Source organism: Erpetoichthys calabaricus, chromosome 4 (genome assembly GCF_900747795.2).
Source record: "Erpetoichthys calabaricus chromosome 4, fErpCal1.3, whole genome shotgun sequence".
Classification (NCBI taxonomy): Eukaryota; Metazoa; Chordata; class Cladistia; order Polypteriformes; family Polypteridae; genus Erpetoichthys; species Erpetoichthys calabaricus.
In genome coordinates this window covers 122,476,314-122,497,572 of record NC_041397.2, presented here as the reverse complement: position 1 = coordinate 122,497,572, position 21,259 = coordinate 122,476,314, and the positions used below count along the sequence as shown (strand labels likewise).

Genomic DNA, 21,259 nt, shown 5'->3' with positions numbered 1-21,259 from the left:
AATGTGGGTGGAAAGCTGGATTAACTGCAGGAACATGCAGACTCCACATACCCATTGGAGAGATACAGGATTCAAACTTGGGAAACTGTGCCACCCTAATTCATATTTAAGCACTTAAAAAACAAGCTTTTTAGGTAGTCAAAGCAGTCAGGGTCTTGATATGTTCAGTGTTCAGATGGAAGATTTATGCCAAAAGAACATTAGTCCAAGGATGAACTTCATTGAACATTCCTGCACAGTTTATAGTTATATAGGGTTGTTTTTGAAGTGTTTATGCCAGTTTTGAAAATTGTTTACTTCTTTAAGATTTTGTTTTGATAACTCCTTAGAATTTGTGAACACAAAGTACATCTCAGGAGCCCAGTCTGGACAGTACACCAACACAGTCATGCAAGCACTTATGTTCACTGCAGGACAATTTAGACACACCACCAACCTAAGGGTGGTATCTTTGGGATACAGGAGCTCTGTACACTCGGAACACATGCAAAATCCGTGCAGGCAGCAACCAAATGTAAAACCAGACTGTGGGTCAATGCAAATGCTAAATATTGCACCACCGCGTCATAAAAAAAGCATTTTTGTGAGCAAAAATAAAGCTCTGCATGACAAGGAAATAACCTATTAAGCACATGGTGGTTACACAGGAATGTGAGATGAATAAACTCAGTTGCCTTTACAAATTGTGAGTTGTGCAAGAGATGTGAGGTGTTTCAATACACAATTTTTTTCATTCATTTGAATGCTTTTTCATGAGTGTCACATAGATTTTAATATTGCTGTGTGCCCTTGTTGACTAACAATGTTTAAAGTAAGTAAGAATCTGATGGACAGTAACTTCAGAAAAAGTGGTGGTTTTAATTGGAGTTTATATATTATCATATAACCAAGTAAATTATCTAGACCTGGGATCTTAGGAATGACACACCGTTAACTACAAATTGCATATATAGATGCAGATCATTCAGGAAAATGAAGAACAAATTACCTTCCATCCATCCATCCACTCATTCATTTCAGTTCTGGGTTTTGGGGTAACTTACTTGGCAACACTGCACAACAAGCAGGAATAAATCCTGAATGGGGCTCCAGTTCATCACAGAATACTCTAATGGACACACTCACACTCATAGATTTACTCGTACTTGGCCAGTTTAGGGCTGGCATCAAAGTGAACAATAACTAACAAATTTATTTGCCTAGATTATTCATTTTTTTGTAAGATTTATAAGTTCACTAAGGACTACGCTGTGCTGCCTGAAATAAGAAACAATCGATTTGATCATGGTTTTCAGTACAAAACAACCTCACATTTCAAGTTCAGCATTACTGTAACACAAAATGTTAAGTGACCATGAAGAGCACCACATCAGATAGGTATTCTATGATGGCTTGTCACAATGTGTTCTGCTACTACCATGGTGTTGCTCATTTGAACCCCCCAAATCATTGTCACTGTTTGTCAGAACCTTCTTGTAATCAGCATTGCCATTCTGCTATGTCCTGCAATATCTTGTGTAGACTCAAAAATATATCAGACTCGATGAAATATTTGTGCAAATAACAAACAGCTATTATAGGTGTGCTGTAGCAGCAGTAAGGGAACATTGAGCTGAACCGATTCTTCTGCACTTTAGTGGCAAACAGTAATTTGAATATCTGGGTGTTCAGATATCCCATGCTATTTTTTATGCAGATTGCACCATTGCTTGTGGTTGTAACATTTCTTTACAAGACACATTTTAATGTTACATTCCAAAAGCTAGATCATTAACAGTACCATGTAACCTTTTAGAATTTACGTGATGAAATGGTATGCCCATGCAGTGTTTACTGATGTATAGTAGAGTACAAACCTTTACAGCCAGTAGGGAGAACACTGGTACACTTTTTTCAGTATCAAGTACTAATATGGTTAAAATGTTATTATTTAAAATACCTACTTGATTCTGCCCCACTATTAAAGGTATTGTGATGTTCTGGCAAAATTTTTCGGTAAAAAAGCAAGGAAACAAGTAAATAGATGGTTCTCAGGTAGACAATAAAAGTTAATAAATATCAATAATAGGTGTCTTATTTTTAAAGAAGAAATAATTGCTTGTGAATTTTTGCCAACATTTCAAGCAGGATTTAGCAGTTCTGTTTATAAATTGAATGTGCCTTGGATTAGGGAAATCTGATAAAAATCAGAAACAGCCAATGTTTAGGTAAAAATTCTAATACAAATCTTTGTTTTTTTTCAGTCATCACAATTTGTTCTTCAATGTCCATAGTGATAGTGTTAATATTATTAACAAAGTCTTATGACATCACATGATGATGACAGAAGCTGCATATAAGGGCATGAAGTTTGAACACAGAGGGCATTAGCTGAACAATTGAGTTCAAGATTCGCTTTGCAGAAGAAACCCAGAGCCACACATCTGATTAAATGCAGTAATAGTACATTTTAATTATTGTACTTTAATTTAGGGGCACAGTGCTGCACAGATAATCTTTGGATGTTTGAATTGCAATTGGAATTTAACAACCCTATACTGAATAACATCATTATTTAGTAAAACACATACCATACTAAAATTGTCATGGATCCATGGCAGCTTCAAAATAGAATTTTTAAGGCAAAGATGGATATTTATACTGTGGAATGAATAGGGCGAGAAGGGAGGGTTTGGTGCTTGTGTTAGTGTTAGTTAAGTATTTCGAAAAAAAATATGTTTGGGATTTTGTGAGCATATGACTGGATACCATATATTTGGATTTTGCCACACGAGGAATTTGAGATTTTTCTGTGGATGTTTTGATATTGTTTGCTGTTAAACAAGTTGGGTCCTCATTGAAGCCCATTATGTCAGGAATTGTGTTATCCCTGTTCTCAGTAGAATACATGAGACAAACATTTTTCTCGGTTATTACTAATATCAATGTAGGGTGAGTAACAGTTACAAATATTATTTTTGAGTGGAGAATTGCATTTGAGGCAAACTTCTACTTCTTCTTGTCAGTAATAATTAATTAATGTGAATTTCCCCTTGGGATTAATAAAGTATCTATCTATCTATCTATCTATCTATCTATCTATCTATCTATCTATCTATCTATCTATCTATCTATCTATCTATCTATCTATCTATCTATCTATCTATCTATCTATCTATCTATCTATCTATCTATCTATCTATCTATCTATCTATCTATCTATCTATCTATCTATCTATCTATCTATCTATCTATCTATCTATCTATCTATCTATCTTGTACTTAGTAAACTGTAAACATTCACAGTGCAGGATGGATAAAGTAACAGTATGTGAACCTCTCAACTCAGTTAGATGAGGCTGAAGGTGCCTTATCCTATAAAAAGGGCATCCATAGTTTGGTTTCTGACAGAGTCTGCTCTTTTAAATATGTTCAAGTGAACACTATCTTGATCAAATAAATACCAGAGAACCAGAATTATACAATTGCATAAAGCTGGAAAAGGCTACAGAAGTATTTCAAAAGGACTGGGTGTACATCAAAACACAGCATAATAAATTATCTATAAACGGAGGACATTCTCTACTGCTGCAGTTTTCTCAAGGAGTTAACATCCTGCAAAAATCATGGTAAAAGTAGAGTATGCAATACTGAAAGAGGAGAAAAAGAACCTTAGGGTAAAAGAATAGAACCTGCAGAAATCTTTGTAAAGTCTATGTTCATGTTATCACAATAGGAAAAAACACTACTGAGGGAACCACTGCTCTGTTAAATTAACACTGGTGCACATTTCAGGTTTTCAGAAGAATGTCCTGGATATTCTTTAAAACCTCTGGGACAGTGTTCTGTGGATGGATAAAACGCAACTGCAATTATTTGGCAGAAACATATAGTCCTATGATTGAAAGGGAAACAACACAAAATCTCCTCTTAAATGTGAAATACAGTGGAGGGAATGTCATGGTGTGGGGCGTCTTTGCTGTCTAAAGGCCTGAAAAGCTTGCTAATATAATAGAAACAATAAATTCTAAATTGTATAAAGAATTTTTTTATCAGCACTCTGTCCCTGAAGCTTAATAGAAGTTGGGTGATGCAACAAAACAATGACCTGAAACACACAAGGACAAAAAACAACAACAGAATAGCATAAAAAATATTGTTCTAAAATGACCAAGTCACACTCCAGACCTCAACCCAATTGAGATGCTGTGGCATGACATAAAGAGAGATTTTCACACAAAGGATCTCAGAATTATCAATATGCTGAAGTAGTGTAAATGGTCTAAAATTCCTCTTACCTTTTGTGCCAGTCTGACCAGCAGCTACAGAAAACCTTTGGTGAAAACCTGACTTGTTGATAGAGCAGTTTTTTCGAGTTACTAAATACAGGGGTTCACATCTGATACTTTTCTCAGCCAGGACTGTAAATATGATATGTCATTTGTTTCTGTGCTATTAGTTTATATAGATTGTGTTTGCCAATTATTGTGACTTAAAGATCAGACCACATTTTTAGGATTAATTCATGTAGAAATCCATATAATTCCAAGAGATTACAAACGTTTCAAACAGTAAAACTGAAACTAATTTCCATGATTTTCATAAACAAATCATATCAATATAAATTCTTGTTGACATCATAATTCGGATATGACTAGTTTGTCAGTAAAGGAGAAGAGAATAAAAACTGGGAAAATAAACCACAGGGGGTCCACATTTAGTTAGCAAAGTAGGTAAGGTTAAAATTATGATGTCCCAGGTCAACTGGCAAGCTTTCTCTCCTTGGCATTCTGCAGTATCACGAGCATATGCTGAAATTCACGATAGTCTAAAATGAAATATAATGATAAGCAGAGGTTATTCTTTTCTATTGAGATGCTCTCAGTATCAAAGATGTCATATTCCATGTCCATTAGTAGCAGCTTGACAATGTAGCAGTGGCACCTGGCATTAAGTGACACTGAAGAACACACAGTGGAGAAACAAAACAGAAGAAGGCCAGTAATAGCTCTTAGTGATGGCCACACTTTTATTTTTGAGAAAGAAAAAAAATAAACAAAGTTGCAATATGAACAGCTAATTAGCAGCTCTCATCAGGGTATGCTAGACTTGAGTAGTGAGCTATCAGACTGGATTTAACTGCTGAGATTAGTAAAACACCACTTGCACAAGCAAACAGATCATTCTACATCTTTTAAACCCTGTAGCTGAAGTCTCAAATATCCACTGTGACAGATAAGGGCGCTGTTGCTCCCTTGAACCCTCAGACAATACGTCAGACACCAGATAAAAGTCCAAAATGTAATTTATTATAATAATAAATGTGCACAAAGCACCACCACTCCACACATCTCCAATAAACAATACACAATCAATAATCTTCCACTCCCAGACGCTTAGCCACCCTGCCTCCCAACTCAGCTCGTCTGTCTGGGATTTCCCACAGTCCTTTATAGTCCTCAACCCGGAAGTGCTTCTGCGCCCTCAGTCCATGTGATTATCCAACACTTCTGGGTCAGGTAAAAACTTCTTTTTTCTTCATCCCGGAAGTATATCATTTCTTCCGTTCCCGTGATTTGGAAATACTTCTGGGCTATACGGAAAATATAAATCCCTGTGCCTCCCTGCAGCGACTCTTAGCAGCCCCCATGGTATCCAGCTGGGCTGTGCATTAAAACTCCAATGTCCATGAAGCCCTGCTGGAATTCAGGGCACCTCCATGTTGCAGGGAGGGCTCCATCTGGCGGCCTGGGGGTATTGGCCGGGATGAACGGTCGTCCATATCCCACACCTCACTGTTAGAAAAAAAATTGAAAATCATATTGAACAGAGTATGTATACTATGAAAAGGTCTGATAAGTAATTAGGGCTTGAGTCATTTAAAGCCTTTTATGTTAGATGGAGAATTTTAAAACCAGCTATACATCAGTGTCAAAACTTATTCCAGGAGCAATATTATCATACTTGCTAGTTCTGAAAGTTATCCTTGAAGCAATATTTTATTTTAACTGTAAGCTATAAATAGAAAGATCAAAGCAGTCAGTAAGTAATGTTTTATAATAGTAAATTCAACTAGAATAAAATACATGTATTAAATTTTCCATTAGAAAATGTTATTTTTCTAGTGTTTTTTAAAAATAAAAAGTACATTTAGGAAGGTATGTAATGTGTGATAAAAGATAAACTTTTAAATACAAGTTAATATAATTTTAATATTGTGTCTTTTTTAGTGTGTTGCACTGACATTTTGTAATCTCTGTATTTTGCTACTGTGTTACTAAAATGTTCTGTACTATTGCTAGGGGCTGCTGTCCAGAAGGTACAATGCGCCATGCCACAAATACTAGGCACAGCATCTGAGATTACGGATTCTTCCTGTGAGCAACTTCAAACTAATGCTCTTGGTATTTTATGTATTGTGGTTAATGACTCACAGATTAAGGTGTTAAAAAATATTGTTGCATTCAGGGCAGGCATCGAGGTGATCACCTTCATACTGGTGTTCATTTTCTTGATTTATACATACCAACATAGATGAAGGGGAGTGAGAGGAAAGGAAGGTTGCAGGGTTTATGGCAGTCCTTGTGCAATACTAGAGAAAAATCGTGACAATTCCATGTTTCTGTAAGAAGATCGAATAAATTTCATACTACCTAAGTGCAAAATAACATCTTTGAGTGGCACTAAAATGAGAATAAGACCCTGGTATCTCTGTATTTAACTTGCCAGTCTGTTGGATAGCTTGCAGTGCTGACTGCCCTAATACAATGAAAAAATTCTATGAAGTATTAAGATTATCTCTACCCATTATTCCATTGCTATTTTATGCAAAGAATGCAACATAACCACCACCATGTAATTCACAGGGTGTCAGGTTTTAGGCGAGAGAACTGCTACAGAGAACTTTTTACATGCCAGAAGCAAAGGTGTACAGCAATATTTTCCAACCATTTTTCTGTGGTGCCACACTTTCTGTAACCCAAAAAATCCAAAGGCACACCACAATTCTACCAACCACAAAAGCATTAAATCTATGGACTTGCTAAACTGTCCGAAGGGGCTTGACTACCGGAGATACTGTAAAAAAAATCAGTTTAGAGATTAGCACTCGCAGACACAGCACTTAGTGAGCACTTGTATACCCACTGCCCCTTGACTCTGCGAGAGTCACTGGCAAGCACATTCCCTGGCAGCTGGACCCCCGACACATCTCCTGGCTGCTACAGTGCACTCTTATTGCTGTGTCTATAAAACGGCGATCGTGAAGCTGCTTTCATGTTGGCTTCTCCAGGAAGTCCTGTCCTTCTCAGACAGGTCTCAACCACCTGAAGAGTGTGTTTCTCTCAGGTCAGGGTCCAGGGGCACTACACGGTTACTTCAACAGTGCACCAGTTGAAAAACACTTGTGTAGAGTATAATTATCAAGTCATTGATGATGAACAACTGAGGATGGTATTTGTGCAATTTTAACATAATTTTAATGTACACCCGTTTAGGAGATGCTTATACATATGCTCGTACTTTCAGTTAACTCACTCTTTAGCAGTGCATTCTACAGTCATTTCGATCCTTTAGTTCAACTTTGACGCATCTTTGTTTTATATACTATGCCAATTTGAGAATTAACACAAGATTTTTTGTTGTTGTAATTGTTGCTTATAATACATTGGCCTCATTTTCTTATTGCCTTCTTTTCAACTTACTATTTAGCAAGGCATTCAATTTCAGGTTGTACTTACTCAAGCAGTATTTTGTTAAACGTTCAGGTTTAAGGTCATTGTTTAAGCTATGCCATTAATTGTTTTAAAATTCCTTTGTGTTGATTCAACATTATTTTTGTGATTCAGTGTGTATTTACTTCATGATTTAAGTACTTATTTTAAGATTACATGTTTTAATGTTAGATGTGATTAATCACAATTAGTTACATACAATAAATTGATACATTTTTTAATTGATCCCCAGCCCTACTTCTAACATCTCAATCTTGGTTACAAAATGTCTTCTAGTTAATGATTCTGGGAATACCTCATTTTTCAGTTTCACTTATGGTCAAGCTGTTTGGTTTTTGATATAGCTTCTATGATTGTAAGACATTGACTCTCATCACTGTACCTCTAACTCACATACATCTTCTGGTTTGGTTAACACTATTCTTGCAGTTGGTTACATTCCCTTTGCCAGAAAAGATCAACTAGAATTAAAACAGCAGGTAGATTTTGTCTATGATGTGGGCCAGACAATCTTTTTTGACTGGCATAACCCAGGCGTTCTTTAAATTTGTTTGCACACTTAATTATTCTAAATACATACCAAAAAAAATGCCATTTGGTATGAAGCAAAAGTATAGCTGAGTATCATCTGCAGGTGAGCGAAACTGAATATTGTGTTTTCCTGTCTCTCCCAGCAGTAACATGTAAAGTGAGAAATCACTTGGTCCCAGTACTGAGTCCTGAGGGACACCACCAGGGCTGTGGAGTTGGTACACAAAACCTTCCACTCCATCTCTGACTCTAACTCCTCAATTTATGGTACCACCAATTCCAACTCTGACTCCTTAATTTCTGGTACTGCTAATTCTGACTCCGACTTCTCTATGTATAATCAGAATAATGTATTTACTATGTTGAATGAAAGCACTCAGAGTACAAATTACATTTCACCACTGCCAGCATGACTCTTCAGGCTACTTTATAGCACTGTAACCAATTAAAGAATTTATAATAAGTAGTAGTTGGTACATTTTTACCAACTCTGACTCCAGTAACCAATAATTGCTTCCAATGCTGACTTCTCAGCTTTGGATACCACAACTCACTTTTAGAATTTTACGACACAATCCTGTCATCACATATCTGTACATACTGAAATGAATTTGGTAAAATATGAACTGAACCATGCAAGAATAATGCCTAACAGACTTTTCACATCTGTGAAACACAATAATGTGTCAAAAACTGTGTTTAAATCTAATAATTATACAGTGTCCTCCATTAGAGGAGTCTTTGATGCCATTGAAAACATCTAACATTTTTAAATCTGCCTCTGTACTGGCACAAAAAACATACCGAAATTATTGAAGGGAGTTGTAGTAAAGAACATGAAACTTAAGCTGTGAGGCTACTGTAGTACTTTATGTGGAACTTGTTGTAGGGAAACAGAGTTAAGGAGTAGATGCTGTAGGATGATTTGTATTTTACATTAAAAAAATATAGTCCTTTATTTTAGTACATTCTTGTTTATTGTGGCAATGGAGAGTATCAATGTGTTGCATACTGGTTGGACATGCAAGTACGAATTTCACTGTACTCTGTACATATGATAATATTACATATACTATTATTTCTGCTAAAAAAAGAAAACAGGTGTTTTTTATATTTGAATCTGACTGTTTTTTGTCCATAAGACAAAACACATGTATAGGTGATAAGGATCAGTAGAAATCTACCAATAATGTCAAAAACTGGTGCCACAAGCATAGTGACTGTGCACTTAACTAACTTAGTAGAGACTGAGTCTAAGTAAAAGGTAGTAGGTTTAATATTAAGAGTTAAAGTCAGAATTCCTTGGCCCTTTATTAGGATAAAATTGCTAAAGCTGGGTGCATAAAGTAGGATAGGAAAAGAAAATACAGTATTAAGCTTCAGAGATTTAAGTTGTGGAATTTGATGTTATTTTTATCATTAAGTAAGTATCATTGAAGTTCATGAATTATTTCCTGCTAATGTTCGCAGGAATTTTTACACAACATTTTTGTTAAATGAGCCAGCTAGCTAAATAGTAAATAAGGGTAGTTTCCATTTTTATTTATTATGGTATTGTGTTTAATGAGGGTGAGAAAAAGACCTTTTAAAACAGTCAGTTAACATAGTTTGGAAGACCTGTAATTTTATTGCTCTTAGACTACGTACTTGCTTTCAGCATTCTAATTTTAGATGTTGTGTGCTGTCATTAAAACAAGGTGAGTTTCTTTATGCTCACAGCGCTTCTGCTTTGAGAATACAGCTGTACACGAAGTATCTTTCAGAGAAACATTATATTCATTTGTTAAATCATCTAAATTTCTCTCCATGTTTTGTTTATTCAAGATATTCAAAATGTGCAATCTGTTCACTGCACTTCATCAAATTCAGTTATTAGCTGTGGTGTCAAGAAATGCCAAATATTTATTTTCCTGCACGTACCTTAACAAGGCCTCCTACTTCACTTTTGAAGCTTTTTGCTGCAACCCACTTCCTCCCTACCCTCATAACTCCAAATTAAATAAAACAACTTTGAAGATAAATGAATGCATGTACTTTTTTGGGCGTTTTATTTATTCTATTGTAAACACTGTCCCTAGAAACCTGTTTAAAGTAAAGATTGTCTGGCTGATTGCTTTTAACTGTGTGATGGCAAATGAATGTTTTTCTTCTAAGAAGTACCTAGTTTATCATATTATGGTCTACACTAATACATTACACCAAGGAAGACATGATTGATATAAAAATAAGAAAGTACCAGAGAATAAAGAGTGTAAAGTAACACTTAGGCAGCTATGAATTGCGCCCTGTCCAACTTATGGTCACAGATCCTTATAATTACATTTTATTTGTGAGTTTTGAGGATGTGCTGTGGGCTGCCAGGGAGCTTAAGCATAACACTTTCCTTGTGTTGTTGAAAATGCATTCTTTCTAAAATTTGTATTTATATTCAATAACAAATCTTTTCTCTGTCTAGTTGAATATTTGATATTTAGTTAGATACTTATACTTACATGTTGACTGTTTCCTTTACCAGCTGATCACAGCTCCCCATGAAGAGAACAGTATGTACATACAGCAGCGAGATGAATACCTGGAGCACGTGTGTGAAATGGCCATTCGAAAAATTTCAATAATAACCATGTTTGGCACACTAACCAATAGCACCATGAAGATTGACCACTACCAGCTTGGTGAGTTGTGATGTGGGGGATGGGAAGGGCAAGAACAACATTTTACAACAGTTGATTTTTATATTGCTGGCTTACATGGCTCAAAGGACTTTGCTACTTTAGCTGTAGTGTGAAATTATAATATTATCATTTTTATGTTGGGAACCCCAAGGGGGTGTTATGTGTCAGCCTGTTCACTCCTGTTCCATTTTCATCTAGTCATAAGGTGCCCTGTCCAGTGAAGCAACCCACCCCGAGGAGGTGGTAACTAATTCTTTGAGCCAGGTGGGTCAATAAATGCATGACAGGGGAACTGACAAGGCTACTTGGAGATGAGACTAGCCCTACCAGGATGGTGTGTGCTGGCAGCAGGGCTCACAACAAGGCTGGATGCAGAAGAATTATCTTTTGTAACATGTCAATGGCAGCGCCATCAGGTCCAGTTAGGAGACATAGTGCAGAAGGATTGGATAAGCTTTTAAGCCAAGGTGAAAGCTATATCCAAGAGGTAGAGCACCCTGAAATCAAGAGTTTGGAAAACAAGAATTACAACAATATGAAATAACTGGACTAATAAAAAGGAAATAAATCAGTAACTGCTGAAAAGATTTTTTATCTCTGCTGAGTAATAAAGAAAATTTGTTTCACTTAACCTTAAATTTGCTTTGTATCTATTACTTTTAATAATAACATGGTGACATTTTCAGCATGATGCCTAATTGTTTCAAACTAACCACACTCAGTCGAATCCCACAAATTCTTTATCTGCCATTATTAAGGTCACTTACACATGAATTACATTTCTGAGCTAATGATCAAAGGTTGCACTAAGCTGCTTTTTGAAACCCTTACTTTATTGTTTAATCCTCACATTTTATAGTTTATCAGGACCTACGGTGCAAGTTTGGGTAATTTTATCCACCTTAGCAAAATGACAAATGTCTGTGTGTCTGTGTATCTGTGTGTTCGTTTGGTTGCCGGGTTTAGAAAGAAAAATGTAAAAATAGGCAAAACATGTAAAAGAAGGGCAAAAAATCAATAAGATAATACAATACCAAATAAGGGTCTAAAAATAAGAAAATTAGTCTTAACAGCTTATTCTGCTGTCCAGCAGCAGCATAGTAGTGACTTTCTTGCACCTGCTCAAGCCACATGAATGAGGTTTAAGGCTGAAAGAGTTGCTAATAACTGATAACTTCACACGCTGGGAAATGGAAGAGTGAAAATAACAATGACTCAACCCGTCATGTTGGGAAACCAAAGCTCTAACATGACTAGGCCACAGTCGTAATACCAGGCTAGTGCAGGAGCAACCACCACCACATTTTCCCAGCAAAACACTACGACTATACACAGCGAGTAGAAGCAGCAAAAATGGGTGGTTCTGTCCAAAGAGGAAAAGGCTATCATGAAGGAAAGGGATTAAGTACTCATTATTATACCAACCCATATATCAAATAAAGAACACAAGGTCTACATTGATTACTCAGATTTCAACTCTTCTTAGATGGGTAACACAACTAGTTAGTCTTTAAGCCTTTTAGATCATCAGTATCATATTATTTTTTGCAGCATAGGGGCTTTGCAGGTAGCCTTGTTACCTCATATAACTCAATTTCCAGATTTAAATTATGTGTAAAGTTTGCAGTTTTGGGTGTTTTTCTTCTGGTTTAATTGTTTTTGAAAAATTTTAGTAACATTTAGGAAGAAATAGCCAACAACTGTAATTTGGAATAGCTGTCTGAAGTATTACAATTCAAGCTAACATCTACTTGCCTTAAGAGAAGATTAACTAGGACTTTTTTGCACTTTACATCAACTATCCTGCTGTTCACCTTACCATAGGCATATAAAACAAAAAGAAATACACTGAGATGAGAAATTAAAATATTGTATGCCATGTACTTGAAAATTAGTGTAGTCAAAAATTAATTTACAATTCTTAGTCCAGTCATTAATTGCCCTTATATTACATTTATTGAAAGGTGTCCCCCCCAAACCTCCCACCCCCTTGTCACCTGGTAGCAACTTTTTGCACTCAGATACATAGTTGAAAAAGCCAAACTAAATGATTTTCATCTTTTAGGTCTTCGCTTGCCAACTCCTTGGCCTGCGCTACACGCTAGCCTCTTTGTGGTTCTGCCACTCGTGTGTGGGGATGCGGATGTACAATTTAAACAGATTTTTATTTTCATGATAATTGTTACATATGCATCAACACAACTTATAACGGCTTGTGATTGAATTTTGTTTCTTTGTCTCTATTAAATAAATTTAATTTTTTGAATGTTTGGCTCTGAGATTTGTTACATCCTTCTTTCTACAGTAATTCATGCATTGTTAGACTGGACGTTGTTAACGGTTGTAGATATTCTTTGGGATATTGTAAGTTGTTGTTTTCATCTTCCGCACGATCACCACCAACTGTTTCAGCATAGGCTATTGATACGCATTCACCAATTTGCCGTGTAACCGTTCGACATTTTTGGCATTAATTCGTTTGACTTCCTCATTTCTCAGTGCTAGGATTGTGTGTGTACTCATTTTTTATGTTGATATCCCTTCGTGATGAAATTCTTCAATAAGATTTGGACATAATATGTCTTCTTTAGTTGGCAACTTAAAGTGAGGAAAACATTAAAATGTATAAGAGCTGAGAGTGTAGGAAGTGTGTCTGACAAAAACATTCACACGAATGAGAGTTGAGGTCTTGCTTGAAAATGTTTGAGAGGACAGCGTGACTTGAAAAAATGTCAAGGCAAAAGTCTCATCTTGTGGGACTTGAAAAAATATCTCTTCCAAAAAGTCGTCTTCAAAAAGTCTTGTTGCGTCAAAGGATTTTTTTATATAATAGAGAAATATTTGAAATACTATTTGAATCTAGCATATATGAGGACAGATTTAAAAAGTGATAGAAATAAATCTTAAAAAATATAGATTATTCCTAATGTAATAATCAATGCCAGAGAACACTGGTTTTCCACCCATACCCTGAGGACATGCACGTTAAATTAATTAGGAAAATGTATCTGATGTGGTAAGAGTGAGCATGGTTATGTGTGAGTGTGCCATTGTGAACCAGCTTGATTTCTGCATTAAGCCCAAAGCTGACCATGACCTGGCAGTGGAATAAGTAGGTTCAGAAAATGGATGAGCTGATGGAATAACAAGATATTTATTATTTCAGGGTGCCTTAATTAAAATGATAGTGCTTTTACATGTCTAGTGTTTAGTTTTCAATATATACTTATCATCTGGCTTGTGATACAAAAGGCACTGGCACTGTCATTTCTACTTTCACATCAGACATACACTGACCTAATTCAAAACATATGATAAAATCACTTGCAGTAGATGTCACACTTTGTAAAATCTTTAATGCAGTCTCTTAGACCTTTGCTTCAGTTACTTCCCATTTGGGAGGTGCTGTTACTATCCAGCCATTCAGCTATTCTGAATCCTTTGTTGCCGTCCCAAATGTTAAAAAGTGCACCAATCATTTTATTTACTAGAATTAATTTACATGCCAGTCTTCTTAAGTTAATTGTCCCTAAGGGTTCCACAACAGAAGTCAGTTTAGTGGGTATAGCACCAGGATGATGATGCCACCCAGGGTTTGTCCTAGGATTTGTGGCATGGAGCTAAAAAAGTACCGCCTTAGATGGATCACTTTTCTTGCTTGGGAGGATAACTGTAAAATCTTTTTAAAGTGCAAGTGGAACATCTCAGACAAATAAATATAAATACAGACAAAAGCAGCAAACAGTAACTTAAGTAAAATAAAATTGTACTTTCTTTAAAATTAGTTGCAGTAATGTAATGTAAAACATATGTGGGGGCTGAAAGAGAATATGCCTTTCATGCAGGGTATGATTTTTTTTTATTTTGGGTAAATGTCCTTACAGTTCATGCAGACTACAAGTTTTGAGTTGTAGCAACTAACCTCCAGTCAAAAGAAACATTCAAATGGTGCGTCATAAGAAAAAAATAATTAATTAGTTCTGAGAGACCACATAGCAAGAAGACCCACTTCTAAACACTAAGGTTATGTCAGTCTTTATTGCACATATTCATATTTCTAAATTCCCATTCACTCAGTTAAATAGTCAAAACTGACTCCTTGCATTCACACTTAACTTTAGTGAAGGGTTTCTGTAGTTTAGTAACATTGAAACTTTTACAGAAGTATTGAATAAATTTACCACCCACTTTGAAGCTCAAATGCAGAGCTTTTCTTTAAAGTTGTTACATATTGCCTGTCAAACATGCCCTGCTGCTAGATAGCAACTGCCTCCCACATATTTCTGACTCCTTGATTTCCAATTAATGGAAATGTGTGGTGAATGCTGAGAAATGAATCTTTGAGCCAGCAAAAGAAATTAAACCTAGTGCAATGAGCCCAGACCTTGGTTTTTCATTCTTATCTTACTTAGTATTTTAAATTCTCACTCTTACATGATAGTTGAGGACTTTAGGTAGTACACATACAATTTCACGTACCCAACTGTTCTTAGTCACTGAATGTGATCCTAAAATATTTATATTCAGAAAGGAACCAAAAATTGATATTGGTTTTAAAAAATAAGTGCTGGAAAGTAATTTCTGCCCAGAAATCAATGATATCATTGTGCCGGTCTTCACTGTTCTTAGTCATTGAAAAAGTTAAGCCAGCAACATTCTTTCAGTTAAGCAGTGAATCACATAGTTGAGGACATTGGTGGACATTAAGGGGGAAGGGCATTCAATATGGATGCCAAAAAGCACTTCTTCACACAAAGGACCGTGGGAATCTGAAACAAACTGGCAAGTCATATCGTTGAAGCGGAAACCATAACTATTTTTTAAAAATGAGATATTCTGACAAATTTCATATTTGCTCACCAAACTATTTTGATGGACTGAATGGTCTTGTTTGTTAGCTTATATTTATATATTTTTAGGTATTTTGTTAAAAGAAGTTGTACTTGTATATTAAAGCTTTCATATATGAATTTTTGGGTCAGTCCAAATATATATTTTTATATTATAACAACAGAAAAGCCGGTGCCCCATCCAAGAAATTCCCATTTAGTGAAGAGAGTTGTAAGTTTGGTGGAAATCAGTAGGTCTTAGGTTGGTGTAAGAGTAGTCACCAATGTATACTGTTTTGTAAAGCATTGTAAAGCGTCCATCTTTGGGATTTTGGAACTTTTTGAAGATTCACCAGTCGTGACATTCAATTCACAAATTACTGTTTGTGTTTTTGGGTCAAGATTGTGTATAATGAGACAATAAGATGCTGCAGATGTTCTATCAGACTTTTGTGGTGAGCACCCTCTTCTACGCAGTGGTATGCTGGGGAGGCAGCATAAAGAAGAGGGACGCCTCATGCCTGGACAAACTGGTGAGGAAAGCAGGCTCTATTGTAGGCATGGAGCTGGACAGTATAACATCCGTGGCAGAGCGATGGGAACTGAGGAGGCTCCTGTCAATCATGGAGAATCCACTGCATCCACTAAACAGTATCATCTCCAGACAGAGGAGCAGCTTCAGCGACAGACTGCTGTCACTGTCCTGCTCCACTGACAGACTGAGGAGATTGTTCCTCCCCCAAACTATGCGACGCTTCAGTTCCACCCGGGGTTAGGGGTTTTGGGGTAAACGTTAACATTATTCAAAGTTATTGTCTGTTTTTTTACCTGCATTTTTATTACTCTTTAATTTAATATTGTTTTTTGTATCAGTATGCTGCTCCTGGTGTATGTGAATTTCCCCTTGGGATTAATAAAGTATCTATCTATCTATCTATCTATCTATCTATCTATCTATCTATCTATCTATCTATCTATCTATCTATCTATCTATCTATCTATCTATCTATCTATCTATCTATCTATCTATCTATCTATCTATCTATCTATCTATCTATCTATCTATCTATCTATCTATCTATCTATCTATCTATCTATCTATCTATCTATCTATCTATCTATCTAATGAAGAAGAAGAATGGCAGGTTGGTTCTTTGTCTACAGACATAACCCCAACCATATTCACCATTAAAGACATTAGTTAAGTCTCGATCCTGAAAATGCGTAAATGGCGTTTTACTATATACGTATTCTTTTTATTCATTTCCTGTGCCACTCGGTGATGGTTGCATATTATTGTTCTTGTATCATACAGCCTGCCAAATGATGGTGACTAGCTTGAGACAGATTTTAGTTATTAGTGTTTCTTATTCGCCCTTTCTTTGCAGAAGCTTCAAGAAGTGAAATAATGACATTATTCTCTTCTGTCTTGCTTGTGCTCTTAAGACACATTGCCAAGAGACAGTCAGCCATACATATCAACCTCAAATGTGTTTTAGAAGTTACTATCTCCCATGCTGTCCATTTCAATTGGCAAGTTCTACTGCCATACCCACTGTGTTTTGCTATGATTACTGTTTTAAAGTACACTTACTGAAGAGTGGCTGAATGATACAGGTTGTACTACAGTGATCCCTCGCTATATCGCGCTTCGCCTTTCGCGGCTTCACTCCATCGCGGATTTTATATGTAAGCATATTTAAATATATATCGCAGATTTTTTGCTGGTTCGCGGATTTCTGCGGACAATGGGTCTTTTAATTTCTGGTACATGCTTCCTCAGTTGGTTTGCCCAGTTGATTTCATACAAGGGACGCTATTGGCAGATGGGTGAGAAGCTAGATTGCTTACTCTTCTCTCTCTCTTGCGCTGACTTTCTCTGATCCTGACGTATGGGGATTGAGCAGGGGGGCTGTTCGCACACCTAGACAATACGGACGCTCGTCTAAAAATGCTGAAAGATTATCTTCACGTTGCTATCTTTTGTGCAGCTGCTTCCTGAAACGACATGCTGCACGGTGCTTCACATACTTAAAAGCTCGAAGGGCACGTATTGATTTTTGACTGAAAAACAAACTCTGTCTCTCTCTATCTCTCTCTCTCCCTCTCCCTGCTCCTGACGGAGGGGGTGTGAGCTGCCGCCTTCAACAGCTTTGTGCCGCGGTGCTTCGCATACTTAAAAGCCAAACAGCCCTATTGATTTGTTTGCTAGAGATTGTTTTCTCTATCTATGTGACATTCTGTGCTCCTGACACGCACTCCTTTGAAGAGGAAGATATGTTTGCATTCTTTTAATTGTGAGACAGAACTGTCATCTCTGTCTTGTCATGGAGCACAGTTTAAACTTTTGAAAAAGAGACAAATGTTTGTTTGCAGTGTTTGAATAACGTTCCTGTCTCTCTACAACCTCCTGTGTTTCTGCACAAATCTGTGACCCAAGCATGACAATATAAAAATAACCATATAAACATATGGTTTCTACTTTGCGGATTTTCTTATTTCGCGGGTGGCTCTGGAACGCAACCCCCGCGATGGAGGAGGGATTACTGTATATTTTAATATATTTACCAAGGCTTGTTTGTAAAACATCCCTTTTGTTTTTAACATGTTAATGCACCAGTTAAAAGGTTGTAATAGGAATGTTGTTATTTAATCATTCAGAAACCCAAGATTACATTGCAGTTAGAGGCCAAGTTGGTTGACATCAGTTTTAAAATTTGTAAAGTCTTTCAATAAAGACATCTTATGTTATGTTTGAATTATTTTTAGAAAACTGTGCCAGTTATTCTCTTTTTTGATTTCCTCAAAGGAACCACTAGGAGACAGAAGAGTAGCTGCTAATCAGTCCACCAGACTAAACAAGTATCTCAATTCTAATTTATTGTTTGATGTCCCCTCTAAGTATAGTTGTAGCACATTGGATGTTTTGTGTAGACTAAATCTTTGAGAGTATAATGTCTTTTTATTGCTGTGACAGAAAATGTTGCCATTGTTTCAATCACAAAATATGGAGAGGGAAGGAATCTTATTTATCTGGAAAGATGTTATCAGCAGCAGATATTTCCTAGCGACATTCATCTGCTGATGTTATGCTTACAGTGTTGCTCAGAGAAACATTATTAGAATAGGAATCACTCAGTGCAAGCAGCAGTCCTTTCTCAGGACCTAAGAGGCTGTATTAATGCTAATTTAAAGCTGTTCCCAAAACAGGAAACCCAAATGAGATATTTCGGCTCCTACTTCTAACAAAGCCATCTGAATGAACAGCACACATGGCCAACCTGCTGTTGTAAAACAGATGGTGACTCCATTAGAATAATAATTGTTGGCACTTCATAGATTTGCTGTACTAATTTATAACCTTACCTCTAGAGCCTGTCCTGTCTTTTGCACATCTGTCATGTTGGCTGGAATTGCTTGCTCTTCAATTAATAAGCAGATGTTGTGCAGAGACAATAAATTTAGAAACACTTTCAGTCACCATCTAAAACATAGACCTATGAAATGCCTAGATTATGCTTATTTATTGTACTTGGATCCATTTTATTTTTACATTTTTGAACTATAGTTACCTTATGAGGAGAAAAGCAATAGATGCATGTCTTTCTCATTATTTACCAGGTATATATGCACCCAGAGACTGTGGTCCAGTTAGCATGAGCAGAATAGATGACACATGATTAAAATATCAGGTCCCAGAACAAGAGTAAAAGAATTGTTTATTGTGCTAGCACAGGGTTTATTGTGGCCCTTACTATCAGGTGATATAGACAGCAGTGTGAACATTAGAATATTGGAAAATGTTTGATGAGAACAGGCCATTCAGCCCAACAAAACTTGCCAGTCCTCTCCACCTACTGTAATTACTCCAGAATATAATCAAGCTGAGTTTTAAATGTGCCTAAAGTTCTATTGACCGCCACACTACTTGGTAACTTAGTCCTTGTGTCTATGGTTCTCTGTGTGAAGAAAAACATCCTAATGTTTGTGAAAAATGTATCCTTAACAAATTTCCAGCTGTGTCCCAGTATTCTTGTTGAACTAATTTTAAAGTAACAGACCAGTTCCACTGTACTAATTAAAATCATGAGTTTAAACACTTCAACCATGTTACCTCTTAATCTGTTTTCTTAAATGTCCATTAATCTTTTTTCCATAATTCATACCCATAACCCAGCACTTATACTCAGTTCAGTTTAGTTGCTCTTATCTGGACTTTTTTTAGTACTGTTATGTCTTTTTTGTAGCCTAGAGACCAAACCTGCACACAATACTGTAGATGAGAGCTCACTAGCACACTGTAGAGCTTGAGCATAACCTCTTTGGACTTGTACTTTACATATTATGCTGTATAACCTAACATTCTTTTAGCTCTCTTAATGGCTTCTGAATACTTGTCTGGAAGTTTATGGTGATAAATCCACTATGACACTGAAGTTCTTCTCATAAGTGGTACTTTCAAGTTTCAGACCTACCATTGTGTTTACAGTCTTAACATTTTTACTTCTTATGTGTACAATTTTACATTTACTTATATTAATTTTCATCTGCCAGAAATCAGCTCAAGCCTGTATGTTGTTCAAGTCCCTCTGTAATGATTCAACAGAGTCTAGATCATCTGCAGACTTAACCAGCTTGTTATTTACATTCCTATCCAAAGCATTTATATATATTGAAAAGAGCAGCTTGCCTAGCACTGACCCTTGAGGAACAACACAACTGACATCACTCAATTCTGATAAGGTCCCTCGCACCACAACCTTCTGCTTCCTGTGTCTGAGCAAAATTCTGCACCTATACACAGAATATCTTGAACTCCTAATTCATTTAATTTGAAACCAAACCTCAAATGTAGGACCTTATCAAATGCTGTCTGAAAATCAGGATAAATAATATAATATGTACCACTCTAATCATATCCTTTTTAATACTTCCTCATAGAATAACAGAGTATCAGTAAAACATGACTTTCATATTGCATTGCTTACTGTTCCCTAAGTTCTCCTGTTCTTGCTATGTACTGCTTAATCTCCTTAATAATTCCTTCCATTAATTTACTTGTAATGCACATTAAAAATACTTGGATCTGCCTGAGGACCCTTTTTATATAGCAGGATAATATTTGTTATTTTGTCATCCTCAGTAATTTCCCCAATGTCCAGTGACTTTCGAAAAATATGTGTCAAGGCTTTATATGCACTAGCTAACCCTCTTAAGCACTCAAGGATAAAATCATTCATTATCAGCTCTGATGCACACAGTTCTCACCCATATGATGCAAAGCATAATCAAACTGTTTGGAATAAGTTACAGAGTAATTGGACTAAGTTGCTGGGTTTGTCACACTACATGACACACTACATTTATGCAAATAAAGTCTGCAACTGAAATTCACTGGAAAAGTTGTGTAATGTGACATGGCCTTAACAGAATTTCCTTAACATATTGAGATGTGGTCAAATTGCTTCTTAAAAGCCAACTGTCTATTGTAAATGACAGCACCATACACACCATA

The 21,259-nt window shown here is 36.3% G+C and overlaps 1 protein-coding gene across 1 annotated transcript in view; it reads left to right on the top strand.

Annotated features, from left to right (window-relative positions):
* The window catches only part of ccdc80 (coiled-coil domain containing 80), a 63,018-nt gene that overhangs the window by 12,841 nt on the left and 28,918 nt on the right, over nt 1-21,259 (top strand). The window contains exon 2 of the mRNA XM_028799748.2: nt 10,759-10,915. Coding sequence (XP_028655581.1) covers nt 10,759-10,915 — 157 coding nt within the window. The remainder of the gene's footprint in view (nt 1-10,758; nt 10,916-21,259) is intronic.